The 20836-nt window shown below is 46.5% G+C and overlaps 1 protein-coding gene across 3 annotated transcripts; it reads right to left on the bottom strand.

The window, feature by feature from the left end:
* Positions 1-416: 416 nt before the first annotated feature.
* On the bottom strand, positions 417-20666 carry LOC120942927. Of its 3 annotated transcripts, none has more exons than XM_040355890.1 (10): positions 20592-20666; positions 18412-18692; positions 14157-14348; positions 11918-11940; positions 9990-10064; positions 5687-5761; positions 2799-2882; positions 2490-2552; positions 2293-2376; positions 417-616 (listed from the first exon to the last, which is right to left on the bottom strand). In XM_040355890.1, exons 2-10 carry the CDS (start codon positions 18662-18664, stop codon positions 557-559), a joined length of 909 nt encoding a protein of 302 aa, XP_040211824.1. In that variant the 5' UTR covers positions 18665-18692; positions 20592-20666; the 3' UTR covers positions 417-556. The 3 variants fall into 3 exon arrangements, with proteins under 3 accessions (XP_040211824.1, XP_040211823.1, XP_040211825.1); XM_040355889.1 differs by having other exon boundaries at positions 20587-20663; XM_040355891.1 differs by lacking the exon at positions 20592-20666 and adding an exon at positions 20567-20590.
* Positions 20667-20836: the final 170 nt, after the last annotated feature.

Raw genomic sequence — 20836 nt, 5'->3', positions numbered from 1 at the left:
TGGCAGAGATGAGCAAGCAGTGTGATAGGAATGTGCTCCTTATTGAGCAACATGCACATAATATAAATAATAAATGTGCTTTATCATAATTACATGGATACATTTTTTTTTCTTTATTTATTTATTGGAGTTAATATTTTATTTTATATTCATTACAGCAGCATATTTATGAAACAACAAGCGTGTCTCAAAAGATTTAGCAGCAAACATTTTGAATTGTCGACATTTATTGTATACTTTAATGATTTATTTTATTTAAAAAAAAAATATTTTCATAATTAAACAAAAAGTAATCAAATACAAATAATCTATCATAAAAAGTTCAAATGTTCCCTCTTGATGAACCAAAGCAAATTCTACTAAAAGTAAAAAAAAACAAATGTCAGTTTGTAGACATAGAAGATTAAAAACAGGAGTATTTCGTCAATAAACTTTATTAGTAAGTATTTGGTTACAATGGTGGAAGAAAAGGTTGTAGGAGGGAACATACTGTATCTTTTTATGTATTTTCCGGTATATCATGGTGACTCCAGTGATCTGCCCATTGGTGGTGAAATTATAGAGCTGCCAGGATGGATGGAGAACGCAGGACTGTCTGAACTATCATCTCCCATACCTAGAAAAAAAAAGAGATGGGGGTTTAATACATTTTTATTGCTTATTTCAAAAGAAAAATATATATAACACAGCGCAGTGGCGTAGCGTGGGGGGTGTCACGAGTGTGAAGAGGAGGGAGCACCAACAACAGATGGGACATAATAACATATGCATGATGTCACCACTCCATGCTTATCCAGTCATTATCAAGCACGCTCTTCTCTTCCCTACTGTCTCACATAGTGGATAATCTGACCAGACTGGAGATAGCTGAAAATAGGTAAGTCCATGGGTCAGGGGAGGTGCAAATTGCTTGCCTCGCCACAGGCGCTGACAATCCACGCTACGCCACTGACACAGCGTCAGACGATAACTCATCGGGTCACATTTAAACTTGTATATTTTGTACCAATTGCATTCCCAAAAATATAAATTGTCCTGAGAAGTCCGCTGGATGGGCTGGTGAGTGTCATTCTGAAGGACTGTGGTGGAGAAGTTAGCCTGGAGGGCTAGTGAAAGGGACAGCTGCACCCAGGTGGGTTGGCAGTGCCTAAAGAGGTGGTGGATATTTGCCCAGCAGTGTCCTCCTGCTGTCCTTTCCTTGCTCCTATGGCTCTTGGTCAGGATCCCTATGTGTGTCATGAGAAGGGTCCCTCTTACACCTCCCCCCCAGACTAGGGGGTTACTCTCAAATCACTCCAACAGCCTAACACTCAATTTCCAGCTTCCACATGAACTCCATTCTCCAGCTGGGCTAACCTTGAGTATTTGAGGGGGGGCCTGCCTCCTGCCAACCCATCAGTTGGGGATTGGTCATTGCCCTCATAAATACTCCAGGCAGCCCCACCTCACCTCCTCTTTCATTATTCTAGGAGTCTCCAGTAATTATCTGTTGGGGATTGGCCACGGCCCTCATAAATACTCCAGTCATCTCCACCATACCTCCCCTCCGATTCTTCTTGAAGTCTCCAGTAAGTATCTGTTGGGGATTGGTCAGGGCCCTCATAAATACTCCAGGCAGATCCACCTCACCTCCCCTCCCATTCTTCTAGGAGTCTCCAGTTAGTATCTGTTGGGGATTAGTCAGGGCCCTCATAAATACTCCAGGCAGCTCCACATCACCTTCCCTCCCATTCTTCTAGGAGTCTCCAGTAAGTATCTGTTGAGGATTGCTCAGGGCCCTCATAAATACTCCAGGCAGCTCCACCTCACCTCCCATTCTTCTAGGAGTCTCCAGTTAGTATCTGTTGGGGATTGGTCAGGGACCTCATAAATACTCCAGGCAGCTCCACCTCACCTCCCATTCTTCTAGGAGTCTCCAGTTAGTATCTGTTGGGGATTGGTCAGGGCCCTCATAAATACTCCAGGCAGCTCCTTCCCACCTGCCCTCCTATTCTTCTAGGAGTCTCCAGTAAGTTCTAGAAGTAGGGGGAAGGCTCAGTGATGCTGTCTGTGAGTCACCCAGCCCTCCCTGGATCAATCCCCTGATCCAGATAAAACAACACCAGCCAAGCCTGACAATATACCTACTCTGTACAAAAAAATAGATTTACACTTCTAGCACACTGGAGGGTGCTAAATGTCCGTTTACAGACGTCACCCCATCAGCTGTTGCCAAATCAGGATGCCAACTCTTTCAATTTATATTGGATTTCCATGAAACGTATGAAGAATAACACAACGTAGTTGACTCACTTTGGTGGTATTAGGCATTTTCCAGCCTTTCCAAAAACTGTAAATCACCAAACTATAACCCATCGTCTTCAAGGCCGTCCGATTCTAAATGAAATGAATATAAATAAAGTTATTTAGAGAACATATAAAACAAAGGTGAATAAAATGACCGCTTTACACAAATGGCAACAGACACGATCGACTTGGAATGTACTTACCAAATTGAATTGGTTACGAGGGAGGATTACACTGGCTATAAGCCAAGAAAAAGAAAGGCTGGCCTATAGAAACAAAAAACAAGGACAACAACCGTAATACAAATCATCCATAATTAATTAAACACGTGTAGCACACCCCCTTGGGGGCCGCCAATTAACTGGGATCCCCCACACTGCACAGCCAAAGACTGTAAAGACTTTTTTGAAAGATGACACTTTAGAAGGACTGATCGGCAATCGTGTTATCTTCGGTATCATGGAGATCAATACTCGAGAAGGACAGACAGCAAATATTCAATATAAACTTACATTAGAAGCGGTGGGTCTGTAGTACGTGTTGATAAAACTGGCCAGGGTCACGGTCCAGGACAACGTGGAATGAATCCGGGGGGTCTAGTACAGAATTACATTTGTATCAGTATTTTGACTAAACAACACCAGAGACATTAGAACGATGGATGTATTTAGGTCTGCTGCACTCATTCTTGATCCAGCACGGGGTCTTCTTTAACTCACGGAACAATCACGGTTACACCCAGAGTGCCAACACCACAGCCAATAGACTCTAAGGTGCCATCTTTGAAGGCTAAGCAGTGCATTGCTTCACATTCAAGTAACACATCGATTCTCATAAGCCGAGTCCCCCCTTGTGCCCCCAGCATTCCCTGTGTTTCCAGTGACTCTGACTTCTGTGCACTTCAGTGACCCCTATACATCTGTGCTTTTAGAGACCCCTGCACTGGAGTGCAGTGGCGTATCTAGGGTATGGCAGCCATGGCAAGTGCCATGGGCGCCATTGGGAGGGGGGCGGCAAAAAGCCACCCCTCTGCATGAAAAAAAAACCCACTCCCGCGGCCGCCTTCCGAACTAATGTAGCTCCCAGCGCCGCACTCGCCCTGCTGAAGCGCGGTGCAGGCACAGCAATTGCTAATATTTCTCTTTCTGCCTGGGGAGGGGAGTGACAGGTGCACCCAAGATGGCCAATGACTGGCCAGACCAGATCCACATAGGGTAGTGGCTGCGTTTGATGGGCACAATGGCTGCAATTGATGTTTTTTTTTTCAGTTTGTTTGCGCCCCCCCCCCCCAAAAAAAAAATCAGCACCAGCCGCCAGTGGTCCCCGGTGTCCCTCTCTGTCCCCACCGTGCCCCTGGTTATCTGAAAGATGGGTTTCAAATGTTTTGACAAGGGTGCAGTTTCAGTGCTTGCCATAGGCGCCATTTTCACTAGATACGCCTCGGATGGAGTGACCCCAGTGTCTCAATCAGCACCCGGCCACACCTAGCCCTGCCCACTGCTTTTTGGATTGGAAGCGTTGCCTCTGTTGGTGTAACTGTGCAGGGGCAGACTGACAACTCATGGGGCCCCCGGGCACTAGGAGATTATGGGGCCCCTGGGCACTATGAGATTATAGGGCCTCCAAGCAATAGGAGATTATGGACCCCCCAGGCAATAGATTATGGGGCCACACAGTATACACACACACATAAAGTATACATACACAGTATACACACACAGACACACAATAGACACACACAGTATACACAGACACACAATATACACACAGAATACACATACACACACTAAAAAGGTACTGGAGATGCGGGGCAGCTATAACCTTGGGATTTTAAAAAAACACCGATTTTTACATACTGTCCCTGGTTTTACTGAGATTGGCAACCCTGATGGGGCATGGGGCCATCAGGCAGTGCCTGAATGGTCAGTCCGCCTCTGGAACTGTGTGCTGCAGTGCCTGGGAGGGGGAGAGCATGAGACACAAATAAAGGAGGATTTGGTTCCTTAAAGAGGAAGTAAACCCTCTGATGGGTTTTACTTCCTCTTTGTTTCCCTGCATAGGTAAAGCATAATGGGCTACTATGGCATCACATAGTAGCCCATTATGTGCCACTTACCTGAAACCAAAGCCTGCGATGTCCCTGATTTCCTTGCCGGCTGGAAGCGTCCATTCTTCACCCCTCTTCCTTCCGGGGCCGCAAACTCCGGCTCTGTGACTGCCCGGAGTCACATGACGTCACTCCCATGCATGCGCGCAGGAGCAGCCAGTCACAGCATGACCCCCTTTAGAAACGGCACAGCAAGCCCTTTCTAGAGCGCGCACGTGCCGAATACACCGGAGCATGCGTGTTAGACATCGCCGTTTGGGGGATTTGTAAATATCTCCTAAACCGTGTAGGTTTAGGAGACATTTCCAGCACCTACAGGTAAGTCTTAACTGTAGGTGAAAGTGGTCTGTAAGGGTTTACAACTACTTTAAGAGAAGACAAGGGAAGTTTTATGTATAGTTTTTGAGGCTTGTATACCCCATAGTAACTGGATTTTGAACTTGATTAAAGTGATATTAAAGGCAATTTTTTTTGTGAAATGCTATTCTGGCCTCTTACCACCTCTTTGACAATCTCCTGTCTTCTCCTTCCTGCTTCGAGTGACCCATTAGCAGGTGCACTCCCGAGCCAGGCTGTGTATACCTATAGATGAACACAGGGCCGGTAAGCCACGCCTCTGCTTCCCCCTTACAAGAGTTTGACTGACAGCGACAAGACCCTATGGCTCTCACTGCTCTCAGTATTTCCTGTGAGACCAGGAAGAGAGAGGAGAGTGGTGCTGTAGGTGGGACAGACTGGAATGGTGAGAGAAGGCCAGTGGGTGTTTAGGGAGGGGGGACAGTTAGTGGGGTGTTTTTTACCTAACTGCAAGGAATTCATTAAAGGAGAAGTATAGCCAAAGCTTGTTTTTGGCTGTACTTCTCTTATGGATCACAGGAGGGCTGAAGTCTGCTCTATGCTGATGTCACTGCTGTCAGTACAGGTACCGTGTCATCCCGAAAATGGAAATTGAGATCTGGTAGGTGCCTGGACTGACACCCGGGTCAGGCTCTCAGCAAGCCGATAAGAGCCTGAGTCGGCCACCCCCCGCCCCTCCACAGCCCAGCGCTCCAATGAGAGAGAAGGGAGCACAGCAGGGAGCCGTGACTGACAGTCTACATCTTTCTTCTCATGGAGCTCTGAAAACTGAGTGATCGGTGGTGTTCGATCGCTCAGTTCTCACTGTAGAGGCGCTGGGGGACAGATGTAGCAAAAACCCTGGACTTCTCTTTTAAGATATAAAACGTTTAGCCTTTAAACTGTCATCGAGGAACCTTTAGTTGCACTTTACAAAGCCAGTCATTGTATACTTACAAACCAAAAGCGTTTTGATGGCTTCTTGTAGAAAGTCCTGATGGCCCCGGCTGACCAAAGACTAGCAAGGAGCAACTGTGTGACAAGAAAATAACAACACACAAGAATTAGAACTGTTTAGAGGGGACCTAAATATCTGTGCACAGGAGCTACAATGGTAAAGGCCTATTGAAACCACAATAGTGTCATGGATATGCAATAATGTCTGGCAGCTTACCTTCTCCTCCATGTGTTCATCAGAGGCCTGACTCCCTTATCTGGCTGCATTTATCATCTCTCCTCCCTGTATGGCCCCACCCCAGGCCATCCCAGGAACTCTATATCAACTAGTGCACTGCAGGTCTGCTTTGCTGTTCAACATTTTTTGTTAGCTTGTGTTCCTGCTTGCCGTGTGCTACGTTAATCTTGGAGCCCCCTGCAAGTGAGACACAAGAATTCTGTAATGAACTATCTGACTTTTTTATTGCCAAAATTGAAAAGATTCGGGCAACAATTCAACAGGAAAAAAACACCAACCCCATTCAGATAAAGCAAGAAGAAGCAATCGACACGATCAACGAATTTCGAGCTGGTCCCAATTACCATTGACACCACTAAAAACATCAGCAGAAGTCTCCGAGACAACACATCTCCTAATGACACCATTCCTACAAAACTCTTGAAAGAATGTACTGAAATTTTGGCACCCATCATAACGCACATCATAAACCAATCGTTCAGGGAAGGGATTGTTCCGATCACCCTCAAGCAAGGCATAATAAAACCTCTCTTAAAGAAACCCAACCTCGACCCTAAAGACCCTAACCATCGTAGACCGGTAACAAGCCTGAACACCATCTCCAAGATCATGGAGAAAGCAGTAGTACAACAGCTACAGCCCCATCTGGACGACCACAAACTCCTACAATCAGGTTTTCGCCCAGGCCACGGCACAGAAACGGCTCTCCTCAAGATATGGGATGACGCCCTTGAAGCAGCAGATGACGGAGAATCCTGTCTCCTAGTGCTGCTCGACCTCAGTGCAGCCTTCGACACGGTAGACCACAACACACTGCTCACGCGACTCAAAGAAGTAGTCGGAGTCTCTGATTCGGCCCTCCCGTGGTTTGCATCTTTTCTAGAAAATCGCACTCAGACCGTGAAACTGTGAGGCTTCACGTCACAAACACGGACCATTACATGCGGAGTCCCTCAAGGATCACCCCTTTCACCTGTACTCTTCAACATCTACATCCGCCCGCTCCTTAAAATCATCAGCAACAGGACCTGCGCTACCACTCCTATGCGGACGACACGCAGCTTTACCTTCGAATCACCAACAATAAAGACCAATATCAGGAACTAGGAAAATGCCTCACACTGATCGACAATTGGATGACTGAAAGCTCCCTCAAACTCAACGGATCCAAAACAGAACTTCTCATCCTTCACGCAAATCGGAATGCCAATTCTAGGACCACATGGACACCACCCACCATCCTCGGACAAACCATAGCGCCAAGCAACAAAGTCAAAAGTCTTGGAGTTATCGTTGACTCAGACATGACGATGGATGCACAAATAGGATCAGTTGTCAGCGGCTCTCATCATCTGCACCGCATGCTACGTAGACTCATCCATTTCATCCCGGAAAAGGACACAGGAGTAGTGGTTGGAACCATCATCAACTCACGACTCAACTACGCAAACTCCCTCTACTTAGGACTACCGAAATACCAGATTTCACGTCTACAAGTTGTCCAGAACACAGCGGCCAGACTGGTAACAGGTAAAAAAACATGGGATTCTATCTCCCCGGTCTTGAGGTCCCTCTACTGGCTGCCCGTACAGGACCGGGTGACATTCAAGACTCTCTGCCTCACCCACAAATGTACACAGGGTAACGCTCCGCAATACTTAAGCGAGAAAATAAAACCCTACATCACCAATCGCGTGCTCCGGTCAACCAACCAAAGCCTTCTCCAAATCTAAGGGAGAACGTAGATTTGCAGTCCAAGGACCACGGCTCTGGAATGCTCTACCCACTACCATCCGCTTGGAAGAAAACCATCGGGCTTTTAGGAAAAAACTAAAGACCCACCTCTTCTGAAGGACCAGGACGACACTGGATGCAAAGTGCCTTGAGGCGATTAAGTTCGCATTTGTTGCGATATACAAGTTACTCACTCACTCATTCACTCACTGTGTACCGATTTTGGCTTGTCCCCGACTACTACTGTTTTCCTGTGACCCTGACCCTTGGCCTGTCCCTTGGTTATCCTCGTCTGCCTGTTGCCCCGACCTCAGCTTACCCTTCACTATCCCTTGTGTCCTGAGTGGCTGTTTCCCCTCTCTCCCCATGGAGCGTGACCTGGGGGACTCCAGGGACCGCGACCTGGGTTCAGTTGCAGCGAAGGCCATCCTCACCACTAGAGGCTCTGGTGAACACCTGCTGGACCTTAGACTCCGCGCCCTGGGGAATCTTGGGCTCACGCTTCCTGTCCATCCGCAGCAGTCTGCTATTGGGTTCACTACCTTGCGGTACACCCCTGACTCCAACAGGGTGCATTTGTCACCTGGCCACAGGTGACCTGACAAATAGGAGGTATACAGGTTGGGTTGCCACCACATCCCTTTAAACCCGAACACATATTAATTACACGATAAGGTAAAGGTAAGGCAACAAGTGAGTTTAATTACCACCTTAATCAGCCACATAACTGGTGTAATTAATAATTGTTCAGGATTAAAGGGATGAGGTGGCAACTCTATGTACAGGGGAACCCTATGATATGGGGTTGGCAGTGATGGAGGAAGGTGGCAGTACCGAAAAAGATTTTTCAAAACCCGAAGTGCACATAGGAAGAGCGGCAGATACAATGTACATTCTAAGTCGATTATTGGCTTGTACGCAGATCTGGCGAAGAGAGAGGCTTATGATTTTTTTAACCAAAGTGTTGGAACAGGAAGGGGACGCCCCCAAAACTATTCCCACAAAGTTGGGGGCATGAAATTGTCCAAAATGTCTTGGTATGCTGACACCTTAAGAGTTCCCTTCACTGGAACTAAGGGGCCAAACCCAACCCCTGAAAAACAACCCCACACCATAATCCCCCCTTCACCGAATGATTTGGACCCGTGCACAAAGCAAGGTCCATACAGACATGGATGAGCGAGTTTGGGGTGGAAGAACTTGACTGGCCTTCACAGAGTCTTGACCTCAACCCGATAGAACACCTTTGGGATGAATTAGAGCGGAGACTGCGATCCAGGCCTTCTCGCCCAACACAAATGCTTTTCTGGAAGAATGGTCAAACATTCCCATAGACACACTCCTAAACCTTATGGACGGCATTTCCAGAAGAGTTGAAGCTGCTATAGCTGCAAAGGGTGGGCCAACTCAATATTGACCCCTACAGACTTGGGCTGCTTTAAAAATGAGGTGCTTTGCAGGAGCCTCTTCTTTCACTCCAATGGGGGTTAAAAGTGACCCGCTAGCAGCCGAATAGTGCCACAAAAACCATAATAGCAGCGCTTTACCTCCGACGCCGCTAACGCCTCAGTTTGAAAGCGGCCTAATGCCACGTACACACGACCGTTTTTAATGTCATGAAAAAAAAACTTTTTTCTCAACGTGATTCTTGTCAAGCCTGCCTTGCCTACACACGATCGTGAAAAAAAATGCTTAAGTAAAGTGCGGTGACATACAACACGTACGACGGCACTATAAAAGGGGAAGTTCCATTAGATTGGCGACACCCTTTGGGCTGATTATTCAAATCTCCCTTCTCATAACCTGCTTCTGAGCATGCGCGTTTTTTTTTTCCCCATCGTTAAAGCCTACACACGACCATTTTTCACAACGTGAAAAATGACGAGAAAAAATAGAGCATGTTCTAATTTTTTTATGCCCATTTTTCACGTTGAGAAAAATGCTCTGGAGCCTACACACGACCGTTTTTAATGACCATGAAAAACGATCGTGTGTACGCGGCATAAGACTGGGATGCCGTTAAAGTTCATGTGCGTGTAAAGGCAGGGGTCCCAATACTTTTGGTATTATAGTGTATTTACTTTTTATTAGCTCATACGGTATATTCTGTACTTTGTTTATGAGACTTTCAATTTCAAGCTTTTACACACTGGGGAAACATTTTTTAGATTTTAGGGCCAAAATAAGTCTAAGTGCTACAAAACAGGAAATAATGTAACCGATCCGATATATATATTTTTTCTCTCTTTTTGATGCAGGTGATTTTGAACCTGAATTCTGTAAGTTGTTTCATGGCTACCATAGAAAACACACACACTATTTCCTACTTACATTTCTTCCATCTGGTGAGCGAATCGTTTCTCGGATTACAGTCGCTGATAGAGCCGTCACCCCCAGAATTAATACCTGTTGGTCCAACACAACAAAGTCACCTGAATGTACACACAGAGGGCCATATTCTGAGTAAAGATACGATGGAGTATCTCAGGATACTCCACCGTATCTCTCTTTTTTGGCCCGCGTATCTATGCGACTGATTCTTAGAATCATTTTCGCATAGATACACTGAAGATCCGACATGTGTAAGTCACTTACACTGTCGGATCTTAAATGTAATTACTCCGCCCGCCGCTAGGTGGCGTTTACGTTCAGGTCTCATTTGTTTATGCAAATGAGCCCGATACGCCGATTCCCGAACGAATTTGCGTCGCGTAACCGTCGCTTACGTCGTTTGCGTAAGCGTAAACTTACCCCTGCTATATGAGGGGTACGTTTACGCAAGTCCCACGTAGGCCATGTTAAGTATGGCGTCGGGTCCGCGTCGTGTTTTCCCGTCGGCTACGTCGTTTTACTAATTCGTTCTTGAATACGACTTTACGTCAATGACGCACACGTCGGCGTCATTGACGTTTTACGCCGAGAACTGGAGCATGCGCACTGAGCTATTTTAAGCCCGGCGCATGCGCAGTTCGTTAGAATCGGGGGCGCGCTTAATTTAAATAGAAGCCGCCCCCTTGGAGATACGCGGAGATACGCCGGGCCAAATACACTCCGCCGCCCCAAACTACGGAGCAAGTGTTTGGGGAATACAGCACTTGCTCCTGTAGGTTGGGGCGGCAGAGTGTAAATGGCTTACGCGCCGCCCGCCTACATTTACCAAGAATATGGCCCAGAGGAAGTAGGAAATAGAACATATACTGTACTGTATGGGGTTTACATCCCAGGGTATCTAGAGCAGTGATGGTGAACCTCGGCACCCCAGATGTTTTGGAACTACATTTCCCATGATGCTTAACTACACTGCAGAATACAAGAGCATCATGGGAAATGTGGTTCCAAAACATCTGGGGCACCGAGGTTCTCCATCACTGATCTATAGCTTGCTGGGATTCAGAAGACCAGGGCCGATCCTGCACCCAGGCGCTGCAAAGGTGGGGGGGCGCCGAAGCGCCAGAGTGCTCCCCTCCCTCCTCCACTCCTTGGCCTTATCTGTGTCTCACACACACAGTGGCATTGCAAGTTTTTTTCCACTGGTTTTCCAGCTGGGAGATTTCTCTATCTGTCGCCCAGCACGCCCAGCACAGGAGAGCATAGTGAGAACTGAGCGTAGGGAGGATCGGCCCATCGCCCCATGCCCACCTAGGTACTGATGATTGAGAGCTGAGCTCCTTTTTTTTACTACTAATGGCGGCGATCAGCGATTTTTTTCGTGACTGCGACATTATGGCGGACACTTCGGACAATTTTGACACATTTTTGGGACCATTGTCATTTTCACAGCAAAAAATGCATTTAAATTGCATTGTTTATTGTGAAAATGACAGTTGCAGTTTGGGAGTTAACCACAGGGGGCGCTGAACGTGTTAGGCTTCACCTAGTGTGTGTTTACAACTGTAGGGGGGTGTGGCTGTAGGACTGACGTCATCGATCGAGTCTCCCTATAAAAGGGATCACACGATCGATGCGCCGCCACAGTGAAGCACAGGGAAGCCGTGTTTACATACGGCTCTCCCCGTTCTTCAGCTCCGGGGAGCGATCGCGACGGAGCGGCTATAAACGAATAGCCGCGCCGTCGTCCCGGATCGCTCCCCGAGGGGATCCGACCGCCACATGTAGCGGGGGGGGTCCCGATCGGACCCCCGACCCACGTCTAGGCAGGCACGTACAGGTACGTTGATGTGCCTGTCCGTGCCATTCTGCGGACGTATATGTACATGCGGCGGTCGGGAAGGGGTTAAAACACAGACACAAATACTTACAATCTCCCTGGACTCTTCTTTACCTGTAAAGACAGAACACAGAAACATTGAACATTTATTATTCATATGTGATTTACATACCTTGTCCTGAAATAATTTCTCACGCCCGATGTTCAGTCAATAACTGTGCCTTAAAAGTCAATCTCAGGTTTTTTGTTTTCTTTTTTGATTAATTTACTGGATGTCGTTCCCCCCCCCACCCACCCCACTCAGGACCAATTTTCAGCTTTCAGCGCTATCACAGTTTGAATAACAATTGCACGGCCATGCAACACTGTAACCATATGAAATTTCAGTGCATTTTGTTTGATTAGCTGTGATTGGCCACAACTAATCACATGGTATAGATGGGCTGTGATTGGCCCTGTCTGTACCATGTGATCACAGTGACTAATCACAGCTGGTATCACAATTGAAGGGCACGAAAGGAAGGATTGTTTAGGATTGTGGCCTGCTGTGATTGGTCACAGTGATCACATGGTGCTTGCAGAGGATAAGTCATTGGTGGACGCTGTTCTGTCCACCAGATTTCTATTCTGATTATCTGCATCTGTGTTTTTTATAATAACATGTAAGGTTTTCTAATTTACATAAGTCAATCATATGCTGGCACCATCTATCACTCTCTTTTGGTATTGCTTCAGTTGTTCTGTTTATTTGATACATTCTGTGTGTGGTTAATAAAGTTGTTAGTTAGCAGGGAATTCTGGGTAGAATCTTCACAGGAAGTGAATCATCCACCATTTTCTGAGAAGATGCTGCAGAAAGCAGGACATGTATTTCTCAATCCATCACCATCACCCCTTAGAGAACTTAAAAAGTATGTTTTTGTTATATCATCCTGTATTGTAGATCGTTGTTTCTTTAATGTATGCAATATTGTACTTATTGAGGTCTATTTCTGTTATTTTTCACCTGGCTTGTTCTAATAAAACTGAGATCGAAGAAATATGGTATCTGAAGTTTATGGAACAGGAAGGTTTAGCTCTCTGTCCTAGAGTTAGGTGACCAGATTTTTAAAATGAAATCCGGGGACATTTTTTTTTATTTTTTACTAATAATGGCGTCAATCAGCGACTCTCTGCCTGTCGCCGCCCGCCTCACAGCCTGTCAAGTCTTACTCTCCAGGCCCCCAGCTACCCTGTTTCCCCAAAAATAAGACCTACCCTGAAAATAAGACCTAGCGTTATTTTCCAGGAGGGCTGCAATATAAGCCCTACCCCGAAAATAAGCCCTAGTTACAAAAATGCTTGTAAAATCCTATAATCCAACATATTACAGTAGTATATAATGTACAATGTGTGTGTTTCTGTAATATAATTGCGGGGAAGAGAGCTCCGGCGGGAAACAGAAGTGCAGAGCGGCGCTATAACAAATGTATTTGGCACAAGTATATTACAGAAACGCAAACATTGTAAATTATATACTACTGTAATAGAGTGGATTATAGGATTTTACAAGCATTTTAACTCAGTTTACACTAGGGATTCCTGACAGGCAGGGAGGGAGAGGGGGAGAGAAGACAGCACATTACATGGTAAGACCTACCCCGAAAATAAGCCCTACTGTGTCTTTTGTTGGCATAATTAATATAAGACCCGGGCTTATTTTCGGGGAAACGCGGTATTACTGGGTGGGGAGCGGAGGAAGATCACTCCACCAGGGAAGGCAAGGAGATAAACAGGCAGGCAGCTGGCCGAAGCTGAAGAAATAGTCCCTCTGCACCGACCAGCACATGATCATCAGAAAGGGGCACACATAATGGAAAAAAAACACCCCCTTAAGCTAGAAGAAGCGGGGGGGGGGGTGTAATTCAGTCATTCTGCACTGACTGTCTTTGAAATTGCCCCAACCCCTGTTCAAATCCGATTCGGGGACAAAACCGGAGACAGACTTGGTCCGGGGACAGTGTCCTCAATCCGGGGACTGTCCCCAGAAACCAGGGATGTCTGGTCACCCTATCCTAGAGACAGAACAGACGCAGCTTGTGATAGATCGCCCATCATGCTGGGAGGACATCATATGACGTCCATCTGGAACCACAAAGGTCTTGTCCGGCCGTCATTTAACTATTGGTTGGGCAGGAACTGGTTGAGACCGGCTAATATCAAATGAAGTGCAACCTTTACAAATGTGGCCTTACTCTGCATAAACGAGTATGTTTGTGAATTTGCTGTCCCGTGTTTAATTTCATATCTGAGGTTAGAATTTTCCGTGTGTTCTGCAGCATTGAACGTACCTCTTTGGATCACATCAATTATAGGCTGTATTTTTTCTTTTAATATTTGCTCGTTTAGCTTCTCAGGTTTGGTGAACAGGAAAATGTTGTGAGCCTTGGTTCCAAGGGTGGGCTGACTGCTCAGGATTCTTTGCTTAACCTCCTCACTGCTGTCCTCCAGATCATCAATGACTACTAGGACATGACTTTTCCCTGTGATACAAAGGAGAGAGGTCAGATCCATCATTTACAGTACTTCCATACTTAGTTCCCACAATACATATGTAGCGCTTCCCCATTCAGGAGCCGCTGGTTTGATTTGGGATCGGCAAATTAAGTTACCCTGCTTGGTCTAGGGATGCACCAGAAGAACTAAGTGGTAAAGGAGGTCCACACAGTCAATAAAGATTTTCTCAATGCTTTAATTCCAGGCCAACATCAACTTTGGTGAAGGAAGAATAGGTTGACGAGAGAAGAGAAACTTTAGACGTCAGGCCTGGATATACGCAAGGCAGATCAGCCCTTAGTAGCACAAATTTTCACACGTCGCCACTCCTATGAGACTGAGTGGGTAAGGTGCCCCCGGACAGGTGTCTCTCACACAGACCTGGCAGCCGAGGCGCCACCGCAAATTTTGGCTGGGAGGAACGGGTCTCTCTCACAGGCCCGGCTCTAGACCTCTGCCACAGGCCAGTTAATTTGAATAGACTAAATGTGTGAACAGAGCGAATCCTCCCAGTAATTTCTCAGCATAAGTCACCGGGTGACAGCAAAGCGTACCTGTCAGCATCCCCGGCACAGAATCCTCGTCTGAGATTCTCTTAAGTTTCGGGGACCCAGTAAGTCACTGACATCCCTTGATTCTCGTCTCCGGCTGAGACTCAGGAAGGCCCAGGAACCTAGCCAGGCGGGCCGCGCCGGCGGGGTCCATGTGCGCGCACACCCTGAAGGTGGATGCCGCACCCCGAGTCCGGGACCCCGCACACATGAAGAAGAAGAACCGACCTAGGTCCCAGATATACCCCTCCCCAGCATGCCCAGTGAAAACCCTCTCCAATTGGCTGCTGAGGAAGACTCCACCCACCAGAAGTCCCGCTGGCTCCCACTGCCAGCCAAGGATGAAATTACATCCCCAGAATGCAGTCCGAGCCAGTGGACCCTTCCAGAATGACATAGGTCAACAACCTAAACAAATCACAACTACGAGCAACATAACTCTCCTAGTTCAACTAGTTTTAACGCAGCGCCCATGCAAAAAGCAAGGGGGCGCTACACATATACACAGGGCTTTGTTTCAGCAGGAACGTGGGGGAGCGCAGTTCCGGCACCTCCCGAACTGAATGTATGTAATGGAAAGAGGTGCTGGGGTGTGCTGGAGAGTCTATTGATGCTGGCCGCTGGGGGATATATTGTTGATAGAGGGGATCTATTTTTGTGAAGGGGTTTATTGTTGCTGGGGAGTACTGTTGCTAGTGGGGAATCTATTGTTGCTGGGGGGTCAGTCGTTGCTAGGAGGGATGTACTGTTGAGGGAGGGGTCTTTGTTGCTGGCTGCTGGAGGGTCTATTGATGCTGGAGGGGATCTATTTTTGCAGGGGGTTCGATTGTTGCTCGGAGGTGGGTAGAGGGCGGAGTCAAGGGTGGCTTGGAAGGGAGGAGTTCTTGCACCTATTCTCTGAGAAAAAAAAGCCCTGCATATACAGTATGAGAGGACATTGATGTATCTGCCATGGTGTAGGTCAATGTCCCTGCATTGAGCATTTGTGGCTTATGATCCCAATGGAGAGCGGTTGGTCTATGTAGCCAGGACCAATGAGTGCACTTTCTGGCCATGTGACCATTGTGACAGTCAGAAACAGGGCGACTAAGAACCTTTTGCCTGAGGGGAAAACACAACCAGCATGCACTGACCCAGCATGCACCGGTTGGTGATGTCAAAAGGAGGCGGTGCCACCAGGTGACGTCGCCAGTTGGCCCCACCCTTACCTATATAAGAACTTTTAAGCGGCAAGCCAGCCATTAGGCAGTGTGACTTGACGGTGGGCGGAGCAATTTTTTTGTTTTGTTTTTGGGGTTGGCGGTGCGGCGGGCGGCATAATTGACAATGGATCTATATTAGGGGGCGTTGTTTTTTTTTTCCTTTTGTTTTTTTAACAAAGGAAATGTCAAAAACTCTCTCTATGTTTTCATTACTTTTTTAAAACTTTTTTAGTGAATGGGTAGGGGTACTATGTACCCCATACTCATTCAGATATCAGGGCCAGGATCTGGGGGTCACCTTGTTAAAGGGGGCTTCCAGATTCTGATAAGTCCCCTGCCAGGCCCCCTCAACTACGGCCCAGGGTTGTGGGGAAGAGACCCTTGTCCCCATCGTATGCGGAGGCGAGCGGAGGCAGGCACCTGTGATATCATTAGGCTTCCTGTCTCACCTGGAGCAGCGAGTTCTTTGTTTGGATACAGAGGCGGCTCTTTAATTAGGCAAATTAGGTGGTCGCCTAAGGCCTCGAAATCACAGGGGCCTCACGGCCGACTAACTCACCCAATGCATTACCCCAGTTTTGAGGAACAGGGGACCTTAACGTTGCTGTGCTCAGGCATCGTTAAGAGCCCTGACTCAGGAGCGTGGCCGCCAGCATCCCTAACAAGCAGTGAATATCAGTGGCACCACCCCTTGTGACGTCAATGACCCAGCATGTCCTCAGTCAATGACGTCACAAGGGGGCGGGTTCACCAGGTGACATCACTGGATGCCCCCCCGTCCCTTAGTTAATAAAGAGCAGGATCTGGGGGCCACCTTGTTAAAGGGGCTTCCAGATTCTGATAACCCCCCTGCCCAAAGACCCCCACCACCACCGGCCAGGGTTGTGGGGAAGAGGCTCTTGTCCTTTACTTATTTTTCGCACCATGGGCATGAGTGGGGCCCCATGTCAAGTTTTGCCTAAGGCCTCACAAAGCCTAGAGCCGCCTCTGGGATATATGGGGAAAAGGTGCTTCAGGGTGGAGGGGGCATAGCCCTTCTGCCTCAAAACCCCCATGCTCTTATGCTGAGGGCATGTAGCCTGTTATGGTTTGGCGGGGATGCTCGCTCCCCCCCTTCCTGACCTGCCAGGCTGCGTGCTCAGATAAGGGTCTGGTATGGATTTTGGGGGGGACCCCACATCATTTTATTTATTTTTTTCAATTTTGGCATGGGATTCACCTTAAAATCTTTACCAGACCCAGCAACCACGCCATTTTTTTTATTATTTTTACAGGAAAATTTTTCATTCAGCTGTCAGTGGGAAAGCCCATTGGCAGCTGATGACTCATCATTTGTTAAGGACGCTGTGGCCGCCTTCCTAGCTCAGCTCCTTAACAACCAGCTTTTACTGTGCCCTGATTGGGCAAAGCTTTGCCCAATCAGGGCGCAGAATGCACTGGACGGGGCGAACACCCACCTTACACCCTGCATGGAACAGCCAATGTTCAGCCTGAACTCATGCTTGGGTTGAACTCTTCGCCCAGCACTAATTGTAAATCTTATGTGAGATATTAGGGCCAGATCCTCAAAAGGGATACGCCGTCGTATCCCTGTTTCTATCTTTGGAACTGATCCACAGAATCAGTTTCCAAGAGATAGGGAGAAGATCCGACATGTGTAAGGGACTTACACTGTCGGATCGCCGCTGGGGGCATTTCGCGTCGAAATGCCGCCTCGGGTATGCAAATTAGCACTTACGGAGATCCACGAAGCTTTTCAGCTTCGTTTTTTCTTCGTAAGTATTAAGTTGCATGTGTAAAATTAGGGCTGCTTTTACAAAGTGTAAACTGTTTACACCATGTAAAAGCAGACCCTTCTGTCCAGCGGCGCGTTTTTTTTTTTTGTTTTAAAATTTTTTTTCCCCACCGTATCTTTTTTTTTTTTCCCGACGCAACTTTATTGACCCGGCGCGATCCACAAAGCTTGGCGTAACGTAATTTCGCGCTATGCACGTTGGGAAAATGACGTCACGAGCATGCGCAGTACGGCCGGCGCGGGAACGCGCCTAATTTAAATGGGAATCGCCCCCATTTGAAGAGGAACGCCTTGCGCCGGCGGAATTTAAGTTACACAGCCGAAAATTTCTAGGTAAGTGCTTTGTGGATCGGGCACTTAGGTAGAAATTTTAAGGGAGTGTAACTTAAATGGGAATTTTTACGTTACGCCGGCTCTTTGTGGATCTGGCCCATAGTGTTTGGGTTTAAAAGGAATTACAAGTGTGATGGACATTCGAAGTTGAAGATGTCTTTTTACTCACCATGTCTGTCAGACAGAAGATCTATCTCACTGTCATAGAGGGAATCCGTGACATCGGTGATATTAACTCGGCCTCGATGTTTGGTGTGATACAATATGACCCATTGGCATTGGTTGGAGCGAAGTATCAGTTCATTGCGATTGTTATTAGTGATGCACACTGTAAGAACCTCACAGTGTTCTCCTAGCCGATCCGTTAACCAGGCATAATCAGTTTCACCCGACCTGGAGAATATTCCAACGATTTGTGCCATCAATAGATCTTCTACCAAACACAACTATCTGGATAAAAAAATAGAAAAGTACAAACTGAGTTATTATCTAAATGAATAATTTGCAGACTTCCTGACCTCAACCTAAGGTGCCGTCTGAGGACCTCGGGCTTTATTCTCAGCAGGATGTCATAAACTAAAATAGAACCCCGGGCAAAAGCAACTATGAGATATATAATGCAGTCTGTCCCTAGTGAAAACATAACAGTTTTTTGCTTTTCTAAGTCCCCCGGTAGTTTTATTACTCATTGATCCTGCCAGTTTATTTTTTTATTTTTATTTTTTTAGATAATAGGGTGGTGATGATGTTCATTACGCCTCTCACCCTTTGGACAGGGTGGTCTATACCAAAGCAAACAGTAGGACATCAGAAGCGGGACGTTAAAAAAAAAAAAAAAAAACCTGGGACGAACATGAAAAAAAAAACACACAGGGAAGGACATGTCAGGCCCCGTACACACGACCAGTTTCCTCGGCAGAATTCAGCTTCCGACCGAGTTTCTGGCTGAATTCTGCCGAGGAAACTGGTCGTGTGTACACTTTCGGCCGAGGAAGCTGACGAGGAGCTCGACGAGGAAATAGAGAACATGTTCTCTATTTCCTCGTTGTTCTATGGGAGCTCTCGTCCCGCCGAGCTCCTCGGCGGCTTCAGGGCTGAACTGGCCGAGGAACTCGATGTGTTTGGCACGTCGAGTTCCTCGGCCGTGTGTACGAGGCCTGAGACAATTGTATAATAATTTATCTATTGTAAGTTGTATCTGTTGTATATTGATGTGTCTGCTTTGTAATATATCTGTTGTATATTGTTGTATGTTTTGTAATATGATGTATCTATTGTTTGATAATGTGTTTGTTATATATCGTATCTCTTGTATCATGATGTTTTTGTTGTATATTGTATCATGATGTTTTTGTTGTATATTGTATGATGGTGTTTTTGTTGTATATTGTATGATGGTGTTTTTGTTGTATATTGTATCATGGTGTTTTTGTTGTATATTGTATCATGGTGTTTTTGTTGTATATTGTATCATGATGTTTTTGTTGTATAATGTATCTGTTGTATAATGTGTATGTTGAATATCTGTTGTATATTGTATCATGATGTTTTTGTTGTATATTGTATCATGATGTTTTGTTGTATAATGTATCTGTTGTAAACTGCATGGTGATGTACTATATCTGATGAATAACAATGTAACTGTTGTATAATGTGTATGTTGAATATCTGTTGTATCTTGTATCTGTTTTGTAAAGTTGTACCTTGTGTACGTATAAGGCTGCATTCATACCTGAGCGTCGGTCGTTTTTTTGGGCGTTTTTTTCTGGCGTTTTGTCGCGCGTATGCATACAGCGTCGTGCAACGTTTTTGTACTTCAGCGTTTTTTATTTTAGCCAATAGGAAAAATGATCATCTTTTCATCACTTGTTGCTATGTTGGTAGATTTTTTTTACCTTCTGCATGGGCGACAAGTTCTATTTATTAAAGCGACGAAACGCCCGTAGCAAACGCCCGTTGTCGCGCGATACGCTCAATTCGCGCGTTTCCCATTACTTTCTATGGGAAAAAAACGCTCAAATACGCCCAAACCGCACGATACGCGCGACAAAAAAAGGTCCGGGACTTGTTTGAGCTTCGCGCGACAGGCGTTTGGGCGTTCAGGTGTGAACAGTCACCATAGGGAATAATGTTAATTCTCCCCTCTGGCGTTTGTGAGCAGTGCGCTTCAGGCGTAAAAACGCCTAGGTGTGAATGGGGCCTTATAATGCATCTGCTGTGTACAGTTGTATTTATTTGTATAATAATGTATCTGTTGTTTTCTCCAAGACCCCCCCCCCCCTTTTCTCTTATATCTGACCCCCTCCCATCCCCCCCTCCTTTACCAGTTTGTAGGATCTCTGACCTTACTGTATGTTGGGGCCCGTCTCTCTTCTCTTCTTGATATAGAAAGGACAGAGTGCCAGTGAAAGTGAAACTAACTGCAAGAGGAGGAGGGGAGGGGGAGGGGGAGGGAGAGCATGCTTTTATAGAGCCGGAATGAGGCATATAGGTGAATGTGAATATTGCCTCTTACAAGACGACCGCATGAAAAAAGATCAGTGTATACATTCATATCGATATGTGAAATGTTTTATAAATGTTGTTTTTTAGAG

This window comes from Rana temporaria, chromosome 6 (assembly GCF_905171775.1).
Source record: "Rana temporaria chromosome 6, aRanTem1.1, whole genome shotgun sequence".
Lineage (NCBI taxonomy): Eukaryota > Metazoa > Chordata > Amphibia > Anura > Ranidae > Rana > Rana temporaria.
The sequence above is the reverse complement of the archived record's forward strand: the minus strand, read 5'-3'. Positions and strand labels throughout refer to the sequence as shown.

What these genes read in the sequence shown, in the direction of transcription:
- LOC120942927 (XM_040355890.1), bottom strand. Translation starts at nt 18,664, where the DNA reads ATGGCACAAATCGTTGGAATATTCTCCAGGTCGGGTGAAACTGATTAT. An exon ending in AATTGATGTGATCCAAAGAG is followed by an intron (nt 11,941 to 14,156) that starts GTACGTTCAATG and finishes CTGTCTTTACAG; the next exon opens with GTAAAGAAGAGTCCAGGGAG. An exon ending in AAATGCCTAATACCACCAAA is followed by an intron (nt 617 to 2,292) that starts GTGAGTCAACTA and finishes TTTTTTTTCTAG; the next exon opens with GTATGGGAGATGATAGTTCA.